Genomic DNA, 19,128 nt, shown 5'->3' on the forward strand with positions numbered 1-19,128 from the left:
TTAATATAACCTTAATACAATGTTCCCTTTCGAACTCTTATCAAACTGTCTTGGTATTTAATTACATTGTTTGGATTCAGTTCGCTATGTCTTTGTTAACGGAGCTCGCTCGGCATGTGTCCTGAAGCCTACCTGTCACGTGACCCACAAGTACTAATTGATATCCTCACTTCCACACAGACGCGACCGCAGCCAGACGACAATCAGGTCGGGGCAGCAAGGGCAAGCGTGAGAGGAAGACAGAAAGTGAATGAAAAAAACGGCAGTAGGCTAAAAAAAACGCAGTCTAAACATCTAGCTCCCGTCAGAAACGCGCACATAAGAGAACGACCTCAAGAAAAGTTTTTGAAGCTGAGAATGATGACCCAGTTGGAGATCCCGCTGCAGTATGACAATGGATATGAGGAAGAGGTGTATATGACTCAGGAAGACGAATGGGATAGAGACCTTCTATTGGACCCGGCATGGGAAAAACAGCAGCGGAAGGTAACACTATTTTACATTAAACTCGTAAGAGGCTAATTAGGCTATTAATTGCGCTCCCTCCCATTTGCTCTTACTGGGAAGTGGTTGGTAGGCTTCATCTGACTTTACTGTGTTAAAAAGTTTTGAACGAATTAATGCACTCTCATGATATGCATCAGATGAAAAAGGTAACTTTTTATTTTATTTTACAACCATCACCTATGCGTCAGTATGGTTGGCTTTCCAGTAACGGCTAATTTTACCTCGGCTCTGTCCCCTGGCTGTCAGTGAACTAATGCAGGGGTCTGTGTTGGCTCCAGTCGACGTGACTGTTCTGTTGAGGGATGGATGCGGTGGGTACCAGCTAACAATAGCTCAATGAGCGGCTCTTGAGACTGCTGCCATTCCACTGATACGCCTGGTATGCGGACTGTCAACAGATGCTTCTAACAGATGATGACGTCCTTGGGATTAGAATGGATGCACTGGCTAAATTTAACTCTTGGACCAAACGGTATTATAGTGGGTTAATCCGATGTCCTTGGTGCGGAATTCTTTTGTTGAAAGAATTCGCACGAAAATATAGGGATGAACTCCATACATCATATGCCTAGGGCCCTAGGCTATAGGCTATAGGCTATCAAGCCTACCTGGAACACACGGTTACAGAATGACACAGTGCTAAAAGACAATAGTTTTTTCCAGTTATTACAGGGGGAAAAACAGTTGTAGAGAAAAAGTGTGGTATGTTTCTAGGCTACTCCCTACACCTAGTTCATGTTATGTTCATTTAAGTGTTGTTAACTCACAAAAACAGGAAATAGTATACATTTGTGGTAGCAGGTAAGTCTTAAAGCCCACGTGGGATTTGTTTGCATTGCTTAGTCACTCTCAGTTGCTTCTTTGGCATCTTAGGGAGGGATCGCCACAGCTATCAGCTTTCCCTCTAAATCAATCCTCTTATCAACAGACAACCCATAAATTAAAGGTGGCAGCGCTGTTGGTTGAGAGAGATGGGAATTAATCCTGTGGGTATCTGTGGTTAAGTATCTCTCTCTCTCTCTCTCTCACTCTCTCGCTCTCTCTCTCTCTCTCTCTCTCTGTCTCACTGTCTGTCTCCCTCTCTCTGTCACACACACACACACACACACACACACACACACACACACACACACACACACACACACACACACACACACATAGAGATAGATAGATAGAGAGAGAGAGAGAGAGAGAGAGAGAGAGAGAGAGATGAGGTAATTACACATGTACAGGCTGATAGGAAAGTAAGGCATCACAACCTCAAATTAAACATAACCACTCAGAAATATTGCCGTATTCCCAACGCCTCCCAGCACTACACACAGCAGCGGAAAGCAGGACACACACTAGCCGTGCATTCCAAGTATTCCCTATGAAGATATACATTTCATAGGGGCTTTCAGAGAGAAACACCAGAGCCACGCATGCACTGTAGCACCTTTCCATTGTCTCACACACACACACACACACACACACACACACACACACACACACACACACACACACACACACACACACACACACCTTGCACTCAGACATCCTCCACTTGAATGAGGGCAATGGCCATTCATGGGAAGCCGTATGATTCATGAGTATATTTAGTGCTCTCTGTCTGGGTTTGGGAGGGGTGTACGGTCTGATGATACGTGTTAATGTCAAAACTTCTCACCACGAATATATGAGCATTATCAATATGTGATTCCTGGGAAGTGAGCTTCCTGATTCACCTGATTGACACAGAGTATTAAACACTGCAATGTGCTTGTACTTCCGCTGAAGATGCCAGCTTTATTTTGAGGGCCTTATTGCCTTCTGCCCAGTGTAGGTTACTTTGTGATTATTCTACTTGAGTGCTTTACCCATCTGATATCCATCTTCCTGTTGAAGTTGTAGTGTAATATGCACTTTTTATGTATTTCAGCCTCAGCTTCAGACTTTATTTTGCCTTTCTGCCACCACCCTCTCTCTTTCTCTATGCTTCCTGTCTCTCTATCTCTCTGCTCTCTCTCTCCTTCTCTCTCTCTCTCTTTCTCTCTCTCTCACTCTGTGCCTTTAGCATGATACATGTGAACTCTCCCTGCCGCTGCCTAATAGCTTAAGGCTCTTAAAGACCATTGTGGCGGTCTGGTCCTCTAACAAGATAACACTCACCACATGCAAGCCAGTACAATCCACTGCACGCCATATTTGAGCATTTCTTTACTTCAGCCAGAGAGGGTTTTTAAAGCGGAGCGAGAGGCGCAAACGTTCGATCATTTCCGCGTTCTGTCTTCGCAAAGGGGAGGGGGGCTAAATCCCCCTTTAAGCAGACCTGTTAACATTCGAGCTGAACTGCTTGCCAATCTGACAGAGATCGATATCCCACTATGACGTCTTTGCGACACGCCTCTTTAAGCAGACAGGAACTGTTCGAATTTTTCTTCCATAGAGATGAATTATGTTGCTCTATCTTGTCAGTATTTAAGGATCTTTGCTTCAGCTGTTGCCTTGTGGTCAAGATCAAAACAGTTAAGAAGTATGTATGGTGTTTCTATAGGATGCACCTTCCCATGTTGTGCTTTTCCCGAGACCTCCATTCGTCAGTGTTTACATACTTGGTAATAGTCCGATTGATTTAAGTGTAAATTGTATGGTTGATTTAAGACAGTCTTTCCACCATCTAATTAAGTCTGAGGCCCCTTATGTGAAAGGAATGTCTGCTGGTGTCTGCTTTTACCACTTAAGTGTGCTCTGATAGCTATGCAGACTAAGAATGTGTGTGTGTGTGTGTGTGTGTGTGCGTGTGTGTGTGTGTGTGTGTGTGTGTGTGTGTGTGTGTGTGTGTGTGTGTGTGTGTGTGTGTGTGTGTGTGTGTGTGTGTGTGTGTGTGTGTGTGTGTGTGTGTGTGTGTGTGCGTGTGTGTGTGTGTGTTTGAGTGTGTTTGAGACCGAGAAAGACATAGAAAGCTATTTGGATTTCATGATTAGAGTGGTGCATACCTCCCAATTACTTCTTCTATGGTGATAGCACTTCTCAGAATTATAAGACATGATGAGGCCATGCACCGTCTGTCATTACTGTACAATTTTTAAAGGCTGCAGACGTGTACATACAGGTACAGTGTTAGGTAGTAGTCTGGGAATTAGACAGATAAAGGTTCCTCTACAAATCGTCAGGTATTTAGCCGATGAATGCTAGCATGGAAATGATTCAATTTCAAATCACTCTTTTACTTTGTACATATCTTTGTTCGTCATTGTTTTGGAGGCGTTCTTGGATATGTGTCAAGAAGTCAGGCTAATCCGTGATCTTTTCATTCTGTTTGCAGTCAGGACCGTAAACCATTTACAGCGCTCTCCGCTCTCTGATCCTGAGCTCACGCATGTTGGCGTGGTTTGTGGAGGCCTCTCATGACTGCCTTCCACCCTGCCGCACTAGAATGCGAATACGAATACCAGAGCACAAGATTTTGCTTAAGTAACAGTTTTTTAATGTGCTGCATAAGATCGTTCCTCACGGTGTCACATTTGCATACTCCCATGGCCAAATGCATTTTCCTCTCTGATGTTTGTGTGTCAGTACAAGAGGGTTTCCCAGATTTATGTTTGTAAACGCCCACTGCCTAATGAATGCTTTGGCAGTGCGTTGTGTGTGAGTTACTGCAGGTGGGCTTATGGGGATTTGAGTGCCGTGTGCTGGCTGTCTGAAAGCCCTTTGTGAGGCTAATAGTGGCCTTTTCTTTTGGACAGGTGCTCATTGCTGGAGGTGTAGAGATGCCTCTAGTAAATGCACAGAGACATAGGCCTGTGGGAAGCTGGCATGCAGTGCAGACAGTATTTTTGTATGGTTTGGTGTCCCTGCCACTGGACTAATGGAATTGATTGTGTGTGTGTGTGTGTGTGTGCGTGTGCGTGTGCGTGTGCGTGTGCGTATGCGTGCGTGTGCGTGTGCGTGTGTGCGTGCGCGTGCGTGTGCGTGTGCGTGTGTGCGTCTGTGTGTGTGTGTGTTCCCCACACAGACATTTACAGCATGGTGTAACTCCCATCTGAGAAAGGCTGGCACTCAGATTGAGAACATCGAGGACGACTTCAGGAACGGTCTGAAGCTCATGCTGCTGCTGGAGGTCATCTCAGGTGCTCACATCTGAACACTGTCACTCAAACCTAAATATGATGCACAACAGACCAGCTAGGATTGATTAAAACTGAGCATTTAACTATAAATGGTCTAAATTCTTATGCTTCATGTAAGTTATTCTCCAGTGAATTAGAGAATTAGCTGTCCAATAGAGACAAATGGGGGAGATTACTTTTACAACAATTGTGCTATTATATATTCATTATGTTTGTATTACCGGTAACAGCAAAAATTCTCTTGTTTGAAATGGTCAGAAATGATGTCCCCCATGATATCTAAAATAATGGAATAGCATCATGATGTATTGTTTTGATTGTGTGTTACAGGTGAAAGGTTACCCAAGCCAGACAGAGGAAAGATGCGTTTCCACAAAATAGCCAACGTAAACAAAGCTTTAGAGTTCATCACCAGCAAAGGAGTGAAGCTTGTCTCTATCGGAGCGGAAGGTAGCATTTTACCGTATATCAGCAACCATTCTTTTTGTGGAGCACATGCTATCATGGATATCTCTTCTGCATTATTACAGGAAGTATGGTTGTCTTCTGCTTTTGAATCATTTAGAAATCGTGGATGGGAATGTGAAGATGACTCTCGGAATGATTTGGACCATCATCCTCCGCTTTGCCATTCAAGACATCTCAATTGAAGGTAAACAGCAACCTACTGTAACTTCACAGAGGTCAATTCTGAAAAATTTGGCAAAGTCACATAATCACCTAGGCACCTTTGAGCAGAGTTTAAACAATTCAATTGAGTTGTATTTATGTAGCACTATAAATGCCTCAAGGCGATTCGGTCAAAGTTAAAGTTGAAGTTAAAGTTAACTGACATTTAGCAGACACCTTTATCCAAAGCGATGTGGACTTGTTAGGTGGTTATGTATGTCACTGTGGTGCCATGTCCACTGATCCAGAATATGATACAAAATGATACCTTAGATTATACCGCGCTATCCTTACTGGTATTCTGTTGAAACTGTGTTGTACCAGCTTGACATCATCAGAGCGCAGTCAAAGAGAATGTACTTTTATATGATGTGACGTGTTGCCTTTCTCTCCTACTTAAGAAACCTCTGCCAAGGAAGGTCTTCTTCTGTGGTGCCAAAGAAAGACTGCCCCGTACAGGAATGTTAATGTCCAGAACTTCCATGTCAGGTGAGTCACCTTAGACTGTTTGCCCTATTTTATTTTGAGCCAGCCATATTATTTATTAACAGTTAGCCCTTTTTGGGAGAACTTATAGTGAAAAAATAAATCAGCTTCCATACAAAACGTAGGGGGCGCTGTTGTGATTTGATCATGTGATAATTGACCTGTGCGTGCGGTGCGGCCGTGCTCCTGTGTCTCTGCTCCGGGTGCTGGCTGAAGCTGGAAGGACGGCCTGGCATTCTGTGCCCTCATCCACAGGCATCGGCCTGACCTCATCGATTACTCCAAACTCAACAAGGTCAACAGTGTGACCCTGACATTAACCCCAGAAAAGGGCTCTGATACAGTGAAGCCTTTGGCCAGGGATGTTTGCTCACGTGCAAAATAATCGGTCTCAAGGCTTGTGGAGTGAATCGCCAAGCTTGATGATTGGTATCGATTTAGCATGTGCTAAAACTTCTAGCGGAAGGCTTTATGTGAATCTGGCTCTGACGTTTCAGTGTGATCCCCACATTAACAACACAGACTCTCATGTATCCGATCACCTCTAGTCACACATCTCACCGGACACCTGTACTGACATAGCACCCCCACAATGGGAGCTTCTGACAGATATGAAATGCTCTACTAAAATGGTTGTTTCTTTTTTTTGTTTTGTTCTGTGAATGAATCCCTTCCCCCTTTTGTTCATTGTTTGTTGTTTTGGAGTCAGCTGGAAGGATGGCTTGGCCTTCTGTGCACTCATTCACAGACACAGACCAGAACTTCTTCACTTTAACAACCTTAAGGTAGCGCAGGGCCAGTGGATGTGTATGTGTATGTGTTTCAGCTCATTGGTGTATTATAGACGGTGAAGTAGGCTGTTAACAGTGCAGTATGTTGTAACAGTATCTTTCTGTGGTATTTGTTCCAGGCCACTGATTTCATTTTATGACTTAATTCTATCTGGCACTGAATTGGTTAAGTGTCAGTTTAAATCAAAAGCTCAAAATGCTTGGGCTGAACAAATACTTACAGGAAGCGTTAGTTTGTGTCGTTGAGAAACCGTAAACAGATAAATCACTGGTACATGAGTAGACTTGTTAGATGTCTTGTATAGCTGTACTGGTAGGTGTGCTGGTATTGTATTGCAACATTTGGAACCAAGTTTTTTTATATTTTAGCACAGTGTGTGCAGTGGATCTTCATAAACAATATAAACAATACAAAGAAGTTATGAAAAGATGACCTTCACCTTCATTTGCCCATTCCAACTTCATCATGGAGAGAAATGATCTGATATTTTTTTCCACTGGGAATTCCCAAAGCAGTCAGTGACATAGTTTGGAATAGATTGTGGGAATGTGATCTGCTTTCCGAGAAAACCTTGGATTAGCCCAGCTGTGTTGGGAAATACCTCTCTCTGTGGTCCTATCCCTACTGCTCCTCAATGAGCAAGCCAAAGCTTATGGGAACTCTGAACAGTTTACAGCTTTGAGTGATAGGAGAGTTCACATACACACACACACACACACACACACACACACACACACACACACACACACACACACACACACACACAGACACACACACACACACACACACACACACACACACACACACACACACACACACACACACACACACACACACATGAACATACTGTAGACTATTGTGTGTATAAATAGAGCTTAGAGAAAGAGGCCTGCTGTATGCAGTGGCAAAGGATCTTTTAAATTAGTGTTGTAGAGTCAATCAGTTCAACATGTCTATTACCCCCCCACACACACACACACACACACACACACACACACACACCCTCTTGTGCTCTCTCTTTCTCTCTCTTCTCTCTCTCTCTCTCTGTCTCCATCTCTCCATCGCTCTCACACACACACACACACACAAATGATCGGTAAATTGCGTTGCACTCAGCTGTTCTCTTTGGCTCCAGGTTAGCTTGGTTGTGGTAATCCTGCCACTTTAGCCTGGGCGGGGAGTCTCTGGTAGCACACACACACACACACACACACACACACACACACACACACACACAGTACACTCCTGGGTCTTCTGGATCCCCACGCAGCTGCCATTGTCCTGCAAGGTGGCTTTCCGCGGCGGGTGTCAGCCGAGTGGCCACAGGAGAATACCAACTGCATGATCCCCCTGCCCCTCTAAAGAGACACTGACTCACTAAAGCACACCAGAGCTCTGCTCTCCGTGTCGGTCAGGCAGGGCTCCCGTCTGGCCAAAAGCGCTTTCAGGGGACCGGAGCCTCGCATGTGGCCTATTCTGGAGCACATCCTTAAACTCCAGTTAATCTGGCCACAGAAATACAAACGCGCTGATGTGCTGTTTTTATTGAGTCCTCTGGTTCAGCTCCATTTACTGAAGTCAGAGTCACTGCTGTAGGACTGGCCCATAGCAATGTGCTTTGGAGAGTTTGGGGCTCAGTGGTTAACTGAGTGGCACCGTTTTGTGTGGTGTTTGAAGAAGGCGGCTTTGCTAAGGTGTAAATGTGTTTTGGGTGATCTTCAGTGGTGACTATCCGATGGTGTGAAACAGATCACATTTGCCCCTCTCTCTCCCCTTGTTTTGTGGCTCACTTTACTAATAGATCCAGGACAATACAGTGTGCCCCCTATGACACCTGCATGAATATTATATAACATGACATGAATGTATATTTGTTATCATGAAATATAGTTTGTGAAAGTTAGTTTCAGTTGTATTCTGCTGTGCCAATCTGATCTCTTGCATATCTGTGTTCAGGATGACCCTATGGGGAACCTGAACCTGGCCTTTGAAATCGCAGAGAAACATCTGGACATCCCTAAAATGCTGGACGCAGAAGGTAATAGAATCAGATCATCTTTCCATTATCCCAGATTATAGTTCACTACCCTATTGCAATAGCTACTGATTACAATGGAAACAAATATTCTTTGCCATTGCTTTGTTAATAGAGTTTTTTCCCTTTTAAGGGTGCTTTTGTAAAAGTCTCTGAGTCTCACTTTAAGTGGATGTCCCTGCTCTTGCCTCTCAGATTTAGTGAGCACTGCCAGACCAGATGAAAGGACAGTCATGACCTATATTTCCAGTTACTATCACACCTTTGCAGGGGCTCAGAAGGTATAATTGATCCCTCGGTGTTGCGAGAAACAATCTAGCTGTAGACAACTACCATAAGTGTTAGTGGAAGTTTTTTTTAAGTGAGTTGACCTTTGACCTATTAGGTTTAGTTATCCCTGAGTTCCTCACACAACCCCAAAACCTTTTGCCTCCTCTCCCCCCAGCCACACTGAACATTTCTGAATAATGTCACTCTCCTAAAATAATGTCACAAGTCATGTTTTCAGATTTTCAGAAAACGCAAAAAGTTAGCCAAAAATTTAATGATGATGATTAAGGCAAAAAAATAGAAAATGACTGTGTATATTTTAGAAAGGTGATGATACACTGATTTCTGTTGGTTGGAGGATATGTTGAAAGATGTTTAGTGGAGTGTCTGAAATAAAAAAAATATTGCACTGACTTATTTACAATTGATAATACACTGAAGCCTAATGGTTACATGTTGGATAAAATGGATAGAAGTTCATCTGAAAGAGGCATATTGTTTCATCAGTGACATTGAATAAGAAGTGAAGTAGATAACTGCTAGTACTATTATATTAGTTGTTACTATTATTAGTTCATAGATACCTTAATCCGTTACCATATCTGACTTTAAATGTCACAATCGTCAATGCTTCCAACGAGTCCTACTGCTGATCCTGCCTGTGGTGGGATCGGCTCAATATCCAATCCCCTGTTCTCTACCTCCCTCTGGTGGTCGCTGTGTCCTCTCTTGCGCATTAGTTCCTGCTTCATCCCTCTCCTCATCCTGTCCTCTCCCCAATTCTCTTCCCTCTCTAGACATTGTGAACACCCCTAAGCCTGATGAGAGAGCTATTATGACCTATGTGTCCTGCTTCTACCATGCCTTTGCTGGTGCAGAGCAGGTATACACAATCAATAACATTTGAACAGTATATTGTATTAGCAGTAACTGGATATATTTGCTGATTTTGGAACTAGAAATGCAGATTATTTGGATTGTCCACTCACCCATCTACTGACACGTTACCACTCTCTGTGCCCCCCCCCCCCCCCCCCAGGCTGAGACGGCTGCTAACAGGATCTGCAAAGTTCTGGGTGTCAATCAGGAGAATGAGAAGCTCATGGAGGAGTATGAGAGGCTGGCCAGTGAGGTCAGTTCAGATCAGTTCACAGCCGTGCTTCAATGACTACAGTCATTTCCTGTGTATTATCCGCATTGTGTATAAGCCGCTGGACAGTGTTTTATACAAGTTAAAAGAAGCAAAACCATATTAATAGCATATTAATTGCCCCTGTGTATTAACCTCATAGCTGAGGAAATATTAGCAAAATCAATGTATAAGCCGCGGCTACTAGTGGGGAAATTACGGTATGAATGCTTAAATATCTTAAATGAAGACAAACGAAATGGCCGCCATCTTTCCCGTCTCCGGGGGCAGCTACTGGAGTGGATCCGGCGCACCACTCCGTGGCTGGAGAACCGCACGCCGGAGAAGACCATGGCGGAGATGCAGAGGAAGCTGGAGGACTTCCGGGACTACCGCCGGCTCCACAAGCCGCCCAAGGTGCAGGAGAAGTGCCAGCTGGAGATCAACTTCAACACGCTGCAGACCAAGCTGCGCATCAGCAACCGCCCGGCCTTCATGCCCTCCGAGGGCAAGATGGTGTCGGTGAGTGTGGGTCTCTGGAGAGGGAACTGAATCAGCCAAGATAGACATACATTTCATTCCACTATTTCATTCAGTATTACAGTATTAGAATATTGTATAAAATGCACAAAGAAACAGCTAAGATGTCCTCTCTCTGTGTGTGTGTGTGTGTGTGTGTGTGTGTGTGTGTGTGTGTAGGATATTGCCAGTGCATGGCAGGGCCTGGAGGGAGCAGAGAAGGGGTTCGAGGAGTGGCTCCTGACTGAGATCCGTCGTCTGCAACGTCTTGACCACCTGGCCGAGAAGTTCCGCCAGAAAGCCACCACACATGAGACCTGGGCCAGTGGTGAGTGGGTTTATACTGTACCTGCCATGGCTCTTAAAGGGATATGCCTGTGTAGGCTTCAATCATTTCAATCCCTTTGGACAAAGGCGTCTGCTAAGCAACATAACCATAACCATAACAACATAACCATTTAGCATTTATGTCTGTCTGTGTGTATGTGTGTGTGTGTGTGTATGTGTATGTGTATATGTGTGTGTGTGTGTGTGTGTGTGTGTGTGTGTGTGTGTGCGTGCGCGCGTGTGTATGTGTGTGTGTGTGTGTGTGTGTGTGTGTGATGTAGGTAAAGAGGAGATTCTGACCAACAAGGATTACGAGTCGGCCTCTCTGACGGAGCTGAGAGCGATGCTGCGTAGGCACGAGGCGTTTGAGAGTGACCTGGCTGCCCATCAGGACAGAGTGGAACAGATCGCTGCCATCGCCCAGGAGCTCAAGTACTACATTACCCATAACTCCCTTTGCCCCCCTCTCTCAATTTTGCAATAGGCTCATTCGACTTCATGTAGCCGTCTTACTGTAAGACGACTGCAGACGTGATTATTTCTGGTTTGAAAGACGTATCAGAATCTCAGCACGTCTGCAGTCATCTTAAGATGGCTTCATGAAGTCGAATGAGCCTAATGTCTCAGAAGAAAGCTTGTGACTGATATAGTTGACACACTGTTTAATACTGTTGGAATTGGAGGGTTCAGCCTTAGAGGATGTGCTATCGGAGTCATTGTATTGCCTCTAGCGTCTGGGTTTCCTAATGGTCTGTGTTAGCCGTAGCCGTATGCTCACCAGGTGAGGGGGCCGTGTGAATTTGAGAGGGCTCTAAGCGCTACAGTACTGTAATTCAGTCCAGATCCCCTCGCCTGTCATATCTCTGGAGCTGGCGGCTTTGTTCTCAAGGCATCTGTTCTGTGTTCTGTGTTCTGTTCACGCGGAACATGTCATCATAAAACAGAGCGAAACACGGCGTTTCTTGCACGAGAGGGAGGAAGACAAGAGAGGCCCTGTTGGGTCACGTCACGTGAGCGCAAAAGATTCCTCCGCGGCCATAAATAGGCATCGGCGAGTGTCTCCCTGGAGGGTGACGCTCTTGTTATCAGTGGCGTGCCCTTCAGGCCGCTGCCATCTGACCTCTCCCGCGCGTCCCCCTCCTCCCTTCGCATACAGTGCAGGCCCAACAGACACAATTCCTCACATTCCTACAGTGCCTCTTTTATCACTTCCCAGGCCTGGGGTATGTTTCTGTGGACGTGACCCTGAGTGTGTGTGTGTGGGTGTTTTTGTCCGTACAGTATGTGGGTGTTTTTGTAGTGTCACAACCAATATATTTTACACGTTGTGTCGAAAGTTTTCTGTGGTTTACATGTACTAGGTATGTTGCAACAGTACTCTTTCAGTTTGAAATGATTAATGGCATTAATTCTCGCTCACACATGATCTATTGTAGCCTGGAAACACACAGATCTTCACATTTGTACAGTTGGGAGAGGGCCTGGAAAAGATTAACTGACTTATGACTTCCAGCAGGGGCGTAACAAGCAGTGAAATTGAACTTAAATTGGTACATTAAACTCTTACCAAATGATTTCAAAAGTTTGCCAGTCCTAAAAACGAGGTGATTAGCAATAGTAATTGCGTACCCATGTTTTAGGGATATTGGGAAATGGGCCTCAATGGCTTCTTGGCCAGCCAGACCTGCAGAGCAAATAACAAAAATTTGCTGAAAGGTCTTTATAGGTGTTCCCAGGCTAGTCACTCTATCTTTTATTGTTTGAATCATAGACTGTTTGAATAGTGTAGCTTCTCTGCTAAGTGATTCAGTAATGGACGCATGTTGTCCATTAGTTCTGCTCAGATCCCCTTTTTCATTTGCAGATGTCAGACAAAATGGATATTAGTTCTGAAACGCACAAATCCTCAGTTATGATCCATTTTGTACATGACTGCACTTTATAATCGAGCGAGAGTTCATCAGTATTTGAAGAGGGCAAATGCTAAGTGATTTTCCCTCCAATACAAATAAACAGAGAATCAGCGAGTTGTGATTTGCCTCCTAATGATTTTAGCCCGTGATGAGTGACAGGGACAGTGGCACAGTGTGGGGACTGGTAATGAGTCTGCTGTCTGATCGGTGTGACTCTGCAGTGAGCTGGATTACCATGATGTTGCCGCTGTCAATCAGAGGTGCCAGAGCATCTGTGACTTATGGGACCAGCTGGGCACTCTCACCCAGAAGAGGCGGGAGGCGCTAGAGGTGAGAGGAGAACACAGGAGTGTGTGTGTATGCATGTGTGTGTGTGTGTGTGTGCATGCGTGTGTGCGTGTGTGTATGGGGGTCTGTGTGTGTGTGTGTGTGTGTGTGTGTGTGTGTATGTATGTATGTGGGGGTCTGTATGTGTGTGTGTGTGTGTGTGTGTGAGAGAGTGTGTGTGTGTGTGTGTGTGAGAGAGAGAGATTATTTATTTGCCATTGTATTCTCCTGATATCCATCTCATTGTTGTGCTGGGGTGCAGAGGACGGAGAAGCTGCTGGAGACTGTGGATCAGCTGTTCCTGGAGTATGCCAAGAGGTCAGCTCCATTTAACAACTGGATGGAGGGAGCCATGGAGGACCTGCAGGACATGTTTATTGTGCATACCATAGAAGAAGTCCAGGTGAACATACTCACACTCATACATATCCAAATATAACAGAGATGGGGGGGCGCAGTGATATTCTGGAAGGTGAGGGGACAGTGTTGAGCTGACTATGCCAACCCAATTGAGCTGAGACTCTAATTGACTTCTGCTGCAAGTTCTCTTTTGGTGGGAGCAACAGAACAAGACAGCCCACACCACAGTGTTCCAATATAAAACATATACTGTATAGCGTATAGGCTTGCACAATATACACACACACTCACACAATACACATGACCAAGTCCAATCCGCACAGTTGCACTGGATACGAGGATGGGCAACAGTCCACAAAAGATCCCCATATCAGTCCAGTCGTCACTACAGTACATCAGAACAGCAGAGCCCAGTGTTGGACCTGTCGCAAACATCATTTCCTGGTCCCGCCCCATCTCTCTCTACCACTTGCTTCCTGTCCTCACTGTCCTATTGGATTTAAAGGCATAAAAGCCCCCAAAATAGAAACAATACATGACAGATGAACAGTTGCCTCATCTTCCTCACCCCTCTCTTTTCTCCCCCTCTCCCCCCATGACAGACCCTGATCGCTGCCCATGAGCAGTTCAAAGCTACTCTGCCGGAGGCCGATGGCGAGAGGCAGGCCATTCTGGGCATCCAGAACGAGGTGCACAAGATCTGCCAGAGCTACGGCCTGCGCGCCGTCCTCGTCAACCCCTACAGCTCCATCACCACCGAGGAGATCATGGTCAAGTGGGACAAGGTCAGGGTCAGGGATCGCCTCCAGCAGAGCTGCCCTCTGGCACCCACATCACTTTTCTCCCGATGACAGAGGTTTACTGGAGAATGAATGGAGAATCACGTGTGTGTGTGTGTGTGTGTGTGTGTGTGTGTGTGTGTGTGTGTGTGTGTGTGTGTGTGTGTGTGTGTGCGTGTGTGTGTATCGCAGGTTAAGAAGCTTGTTCCGCAGAGAGACGGGTCTCTTCAGGAGGAGCTGGCCAGGCAGCACGCCAACGAAAGGCTGAGACGGCAGTTTGCTGCCCAGGCCAACCTGATTGGACCCTGGATCCAAACCCGCATGGAGGTATCCAACTCCTGAACTCCTAAGCTCTGTCGTGTGTCACAGTAAACAAAACAACGTAGTGGAGCGTATGGAAAGATGAACAACTGCCAATATATCACTGCACTGACAAGCATTTTTGTCAATATGTAATAGAAAATACTAGGATTAGCATCAGAGGTGGAAAACTCCAGTTTCAGAGAGTAAAAGTCCGATTATGTATTGGTTCTACCTGTGCACTTAGCACAGGTGATCTCATCAATTAGCTGCTCTACCTAGCTGAAGAGTTGTGCTTCTACTCTCTGAAACTGAATTGTTCCACCTCGGATTAGCATTGTATATCCATCCATCCGCATTCAGTGGTTATATGAAGGCGTCAGTGAGGACCAGGAGGCTGACTCAGGTGTGTTTCTGTGACCTCCTGCAGGAGATCGGGCGCTGCTCTCTGGAGATGGGCGGCACTCTGGAGGACCAGATGACCCAGCTGAAGCAGATGGAGCATGTGATCGTCACGTACAAACCCAACATCGACAAGCTGGAGGGAGACCACCAGCTCATCCAGGAGTCCCTCATCTTTGACAACAAACACACCAACTATACAATGGAGGTACACTGTTAACAGAATCAATGCAATCCCAGCCCCAGCCATGGTGCGACTGGCTGGGGCACCTGCACCGCACGCCGGCGACCCGTGTTCGATTCCCGCCCCGTGGTCCTTTCCGGATCCCACCCCAACTTTCTCTCCCACTCACTTCCCGTCTTTCTCTCTACTGTCCTGTCCAATTAAAGGCATAAAAAGCCCAAAAACATAATCTTAAGAAAATAAATAATCAATGCAATCCCCAAAATATACACCTTTATATCCAGTATGACATTTCAAACACTTGTAAATATCACATAGCATAAAGATAACTTTTTATTGTTTAGGTGTTACCAGTGAGTGAAGGTTAATGTTTCCAGCTCCGTGGCAATGACCTGAAATGACCTCTTTGTCTCCATGGTAACCACAGCACATCCGGGTGGGCTGGGAGCTGCTCCTCACCACCATCGCTCGCACCATCAACGAGATTGAGACCCAGATCCTGACACGAGACGCCAAGGGCATCAGCCAGGAACAGATGCACGAGTTCCGCTCCTCCTTCAACCACTTTGACCGGGTACAGTGCTCACAAGCCTGCTTCCAAATTCTGTACACAACTCACAAACCTCTATGAGTGGCAAACGATGAAAAGATAAACCTCTATGAGTGGCAAAACATGAACATCCTATTAGCATCCAATTAACTCACTGAAACAAACAAATAAACAAAAAGAATAAAAAAAAACCAGATAGCTGTTTTCTAATAATTGCTGGGTTTTAAACTCCTACACTCAACAATTACCTGCATGACCAGTCTAGCAGAAAGTTGATACCTTAACTGCATGTAACGCACAATATTATTGTCTTTTTTTTCATGCAACCAGAAGCCTCACAAGGACAGAATGGTAATTAATTAAATAAGAAATATAAAATATATTTTTAAGCTTAAAATTGCCTGATATAGATTTGGAGCCATGATGATAAAACATACATCCTCTTTATTTAATGTTTTTAGCAATGTAAATATCAGACATTTAGCGACTACGCTAATTACAGATGAAGATATCATAAGAGGCACATCTGTCGCTACATTCAATTATCTGCTCATCACACGGGTGTTGTGTGTGTCACTTGGCCTCAGACGGACAGAGGTAAACTGCGTCCTGATGAGTTTAATGCCTGTCTCATCAGCCTGGGCCATGTGGGGAATAATAAACAGGTACTCACTACTAATGATCCCTGCCTAACCCACATCAGCCCTGTGTGCTGCAGTGTTAGACTTCCTAGAAAGACCTGCTAAAGTGTGTCGTTCCTTTTGTTCTTTTCTGTGTGTGTGTGTGTGTGTGTGTGTGCGTGTGTGTGTGTCATGTGTTTGTGTTAGGTGCGTTCTCCTCTCCCAATGGACATCTTTTACCTCCACCCCTGTGTCCTGTGGCCCCCTCCCTGTTCCACTCCCCTCCTCCTCCACTGTCTCCCTGTAGAAGAAGAATGGTGCCATGGACACTGATGACTTTAGAGCCTGCCTGATATCTATGGGCTATGACTTGGTAGGATTAGACCTGTAAAACAATGTGTGCTGTTACTTTCAATGGAATCGCTGCTGTAAATATATCTTAACACAACTCTCCTCCATCTTCTTTCTTTGAACGACCTCACTTGGCCCTGGTCAGGGTGAGGTGGAGTTTGCTCGGATCATGATGCTGGTTGACCCCAATGCCACTGGGCTGGTGTCCTTCCAGTCCTTCATCGACTTCATGACCAGAGAGACAGCAGACACAGATACAGCTGAACAGGTCGTAGCGTCCTTCAGGATCCTGGCTGCTGACAAGGTACAGTGTGGTTTACATTTCCCTTTACTGTGTGTGTGTGTGTGTGTGTGTGTGTGTGTGTGTGTGTGTGTGTGTGTGTGTGTGTGTGTGTGTGTGTGTTTTACTCAGAAGGAGGTCTGATTATGTGCTATTTGGGCCCCACACTACAGGCTTACATCCTGACGGAGGAGCTGCGGAGGGAGCTGCCCCCAGACCAGGCCGAGTACTGCATCATGAGGATGCCCCCCTACGCTGGGTCAGGCGCGCCCGCCGGTGCCCTCGACTACACCGCCTTCTCCACCGCCCTCTATGGAGAGAGTGACCTTTAACCCCTAACTCGGCATCTTCAACCCCTCCACCCTGACCCCATCTGTCCCCTCTGCCCCCCATGAAGGCTCCTCCACACTCTGGAGGCCTGTCCGCTTTTGAGAGAGATATCTGGATAGCCAGATGCACCAAGGTTCATGAGTAGCTTGTTTCTCCGTATTGTCCACTTAATGCTAATGGTTGAGGTTAATGCGTATATCATTTGTGTGCAGTACCCAAGTTGATTTCATTGTTCTAGGCTTACGGAACGAAATGATCTCACAACGTAATACAATAAAACTGTTTTCCATTTTTAATAAACATTACACTACGCTCAGGAAGACGCGCCTGGGCTGTACAGGTGGAGGCACACAGATTAGTAGACGATGCTCTTACTAATCCGGTCCACACTCTTCACACGACAAGCAAACATTCATTTTTACAAATCTCCACCCAGTGCCTCTTAGATCTTCTAGTAGAGCGTGCATTTAGATGAGTGTGTCCAAGAATGTGCAAGACTGTCATCCACAACAGTTTTTAATTGTGACAAGTTGCTAGATCATTTTCTGTTTTGAAAGGCGTTGGACAATTTTTACAGTATACTCCTGGGGATTATGTGTTTGGATGGATAATGCCTCCCTAATACCAGTTTTGTATTGGATCTGCCTTTTAGGACATCATAGATATATAGAACCAAAATTAGAGAGTAAGTCTGCATTTGCTAATATAAATGTTCAGTTACCAATTGTGGGGGATGTATTTGCAGCCACAGTATATTACATATCTTTTTCTGATTTGCACATATTTGGCTTCTTGTACTCAGCTTCATGTCAATACTGCATTATGCAACACAGTCTCTCTTTTGCAGAAACGCTCCTGTGCCAATTCTAAACCTGAGAATGAATCCAAAATTATTCTTCGTGTTTGGGCTAATTTAGTGATATTGTTATCCATTGCTTTCTTGCACTGGTTAGCTGAAGAAGGTGTTTCGCCTCACAAGTGTGTTTTAAAACAGCTCGGAAGACAAATTGTTTTGATTGCCTACACAAAAAATAGACAGTTGTGGTGCTTTTAAGAAATGAAGACTTATGAACTATTTGGTTTTATTATGTATAATTGATGAAGCTGCTATGGATATTCTGTGCCATTTAGATGCTAACTTATTGCATAATGTAGCTATTTTGCAGCTATTTCATAGCCTACATTTGGAAAGAAATGTATTAGTTAATAGTCTTTTTAAATGCACCCTGAGTCGTTCACTCTGAACACTGCACATTTGTTGCTCCCCCCCCCCCCCCCCCCCCCCACCCCAATTTCTATTAGCAAGATTAATGGCATCATGACACCATCATAAGATATGTTATTTCCCTCCCATCGCCTTTCATCTAATAAAGTTGTTACAGCCCCTATTATGTTGTTGTGATGGACTGGATTCTTACTGGATCGAATCCTAAAGTTATTTTGGAAGACTTCACATCAAGAAGGAACTGAACCTCTGAGTGGCAAAAGATGAAACAAGACACATAAACATCTTATCAGCATCCAATTAACTAGACTGAAATAAACATGTAAACAAAAGAATAAACTAAAAGTAATGAAAGAAACAGATAGCTGATCTTCAATCTTCATTCTATTGAAGCTGAAGAAGACTTTAATCCTGCAATTGTAGATGTGAAAGATTCCATTAAGTGTGCAGTGTCTGCAATACCTTCTTACCAGAGAGAAAATACCAGAGATAAAGAGAAATGCCAAAAAAAGTAAGTAGACTACACACAATGAGAAATGCTCTGCTCTCCTGGGGATATTTGGTGAAGTGAACGAGAGTTCAGCTACTCCATTTTAAGTAGATCAAAGCTATTCAATATTCTGCTCTAAGAATTCAGACAGGTTTCCTGTCGTTGGAATGC

At 44.9% G+C, this 19,128-nt stretch overlaps 1 protein-coding gene across 1 annotated transcript; it reads left to right on the top strand.

The window, feature by feature from the left end:
- Nucleotides 1-202: 202 nt before the first annotated feature.
- actn2b (actinin, alpha 2b) lies at nt 203-18,633 on the top strand. Its single transcript, XM_062520110.1, has 21 exons — nt 203-486; nt 4,505-4,619; nt 4,950-5,069; nt 5,185-5,271; nt 5,690-5,777; nt 5,991-6,069; nt 8,523-8,604; nt 9,669-9,754; nt 9,911-10,003; nt 10,292-10,522; nt 10,700-10,847; nt 11,128-11,278; nt 12,981-13,089; nt 13,349-13,489; nt 14,049-14,231; nt 14,418-14,552; nt 14,956-15,135; nt 15,539-15,685; nt 16,589-16,654; nt 16,778-16,936; nt 17,086-18,633. The coding sequence occupies exons 1-21, from the start codon at nt 358-360 to the stop codon at nt 17,242-17,244; spliced, it is 2,688 nt and encodes an 895-aa protein (XP_062376094.1). The 5' UTR covers nt 203-357; the 3' UTR covers nt 17,245-18,633.
- The last annotated feature ends 495 nt before the right edge of the window (nt 18,634-19,128 follow it).

This window comes from Sardina pilchardus, chromosome 18 (assembly GCF_963854185.1).
Source record: "Sardina pilchardus chromosome 18, fSarPil1.1, whole genome shotgun sequence".
Classification (NCBI taxonomy): domain Eukaryota; kingdom Metazoa; phylum Chordata; class Actinopteri; order Clupeiformes; family Clupeidae; genus Sardina; species Sardina pilchardus.

What these genes read in the sequence shown, in the direction of transcription:
- actn2b (XM_062520110.1), top strand. Translation starts at nt 358, where the DNA reads ATGATGACCCAGTTGGAGATCCCGCTGCAGTATGACAATGGATATGAG. An exon ending in TCAAGACATCTCAATTGAAG is followed by an intron (nt 5,272 to 5,689) that starts GTAAACAGCAAC and finishes CTCCTACTTAAG; the next exon opens with AAACCTCTGCCAAGGAAGGT. An exon ending in ACATGAGACCTGGGCCAGTG is followed by an intron (nt 10,848 to 11,127) that starts GTGAGTGGGTTT and finishes TGTGTGATGTAG; the next exon opens with GTAAAGAGGAGATTCTGACC.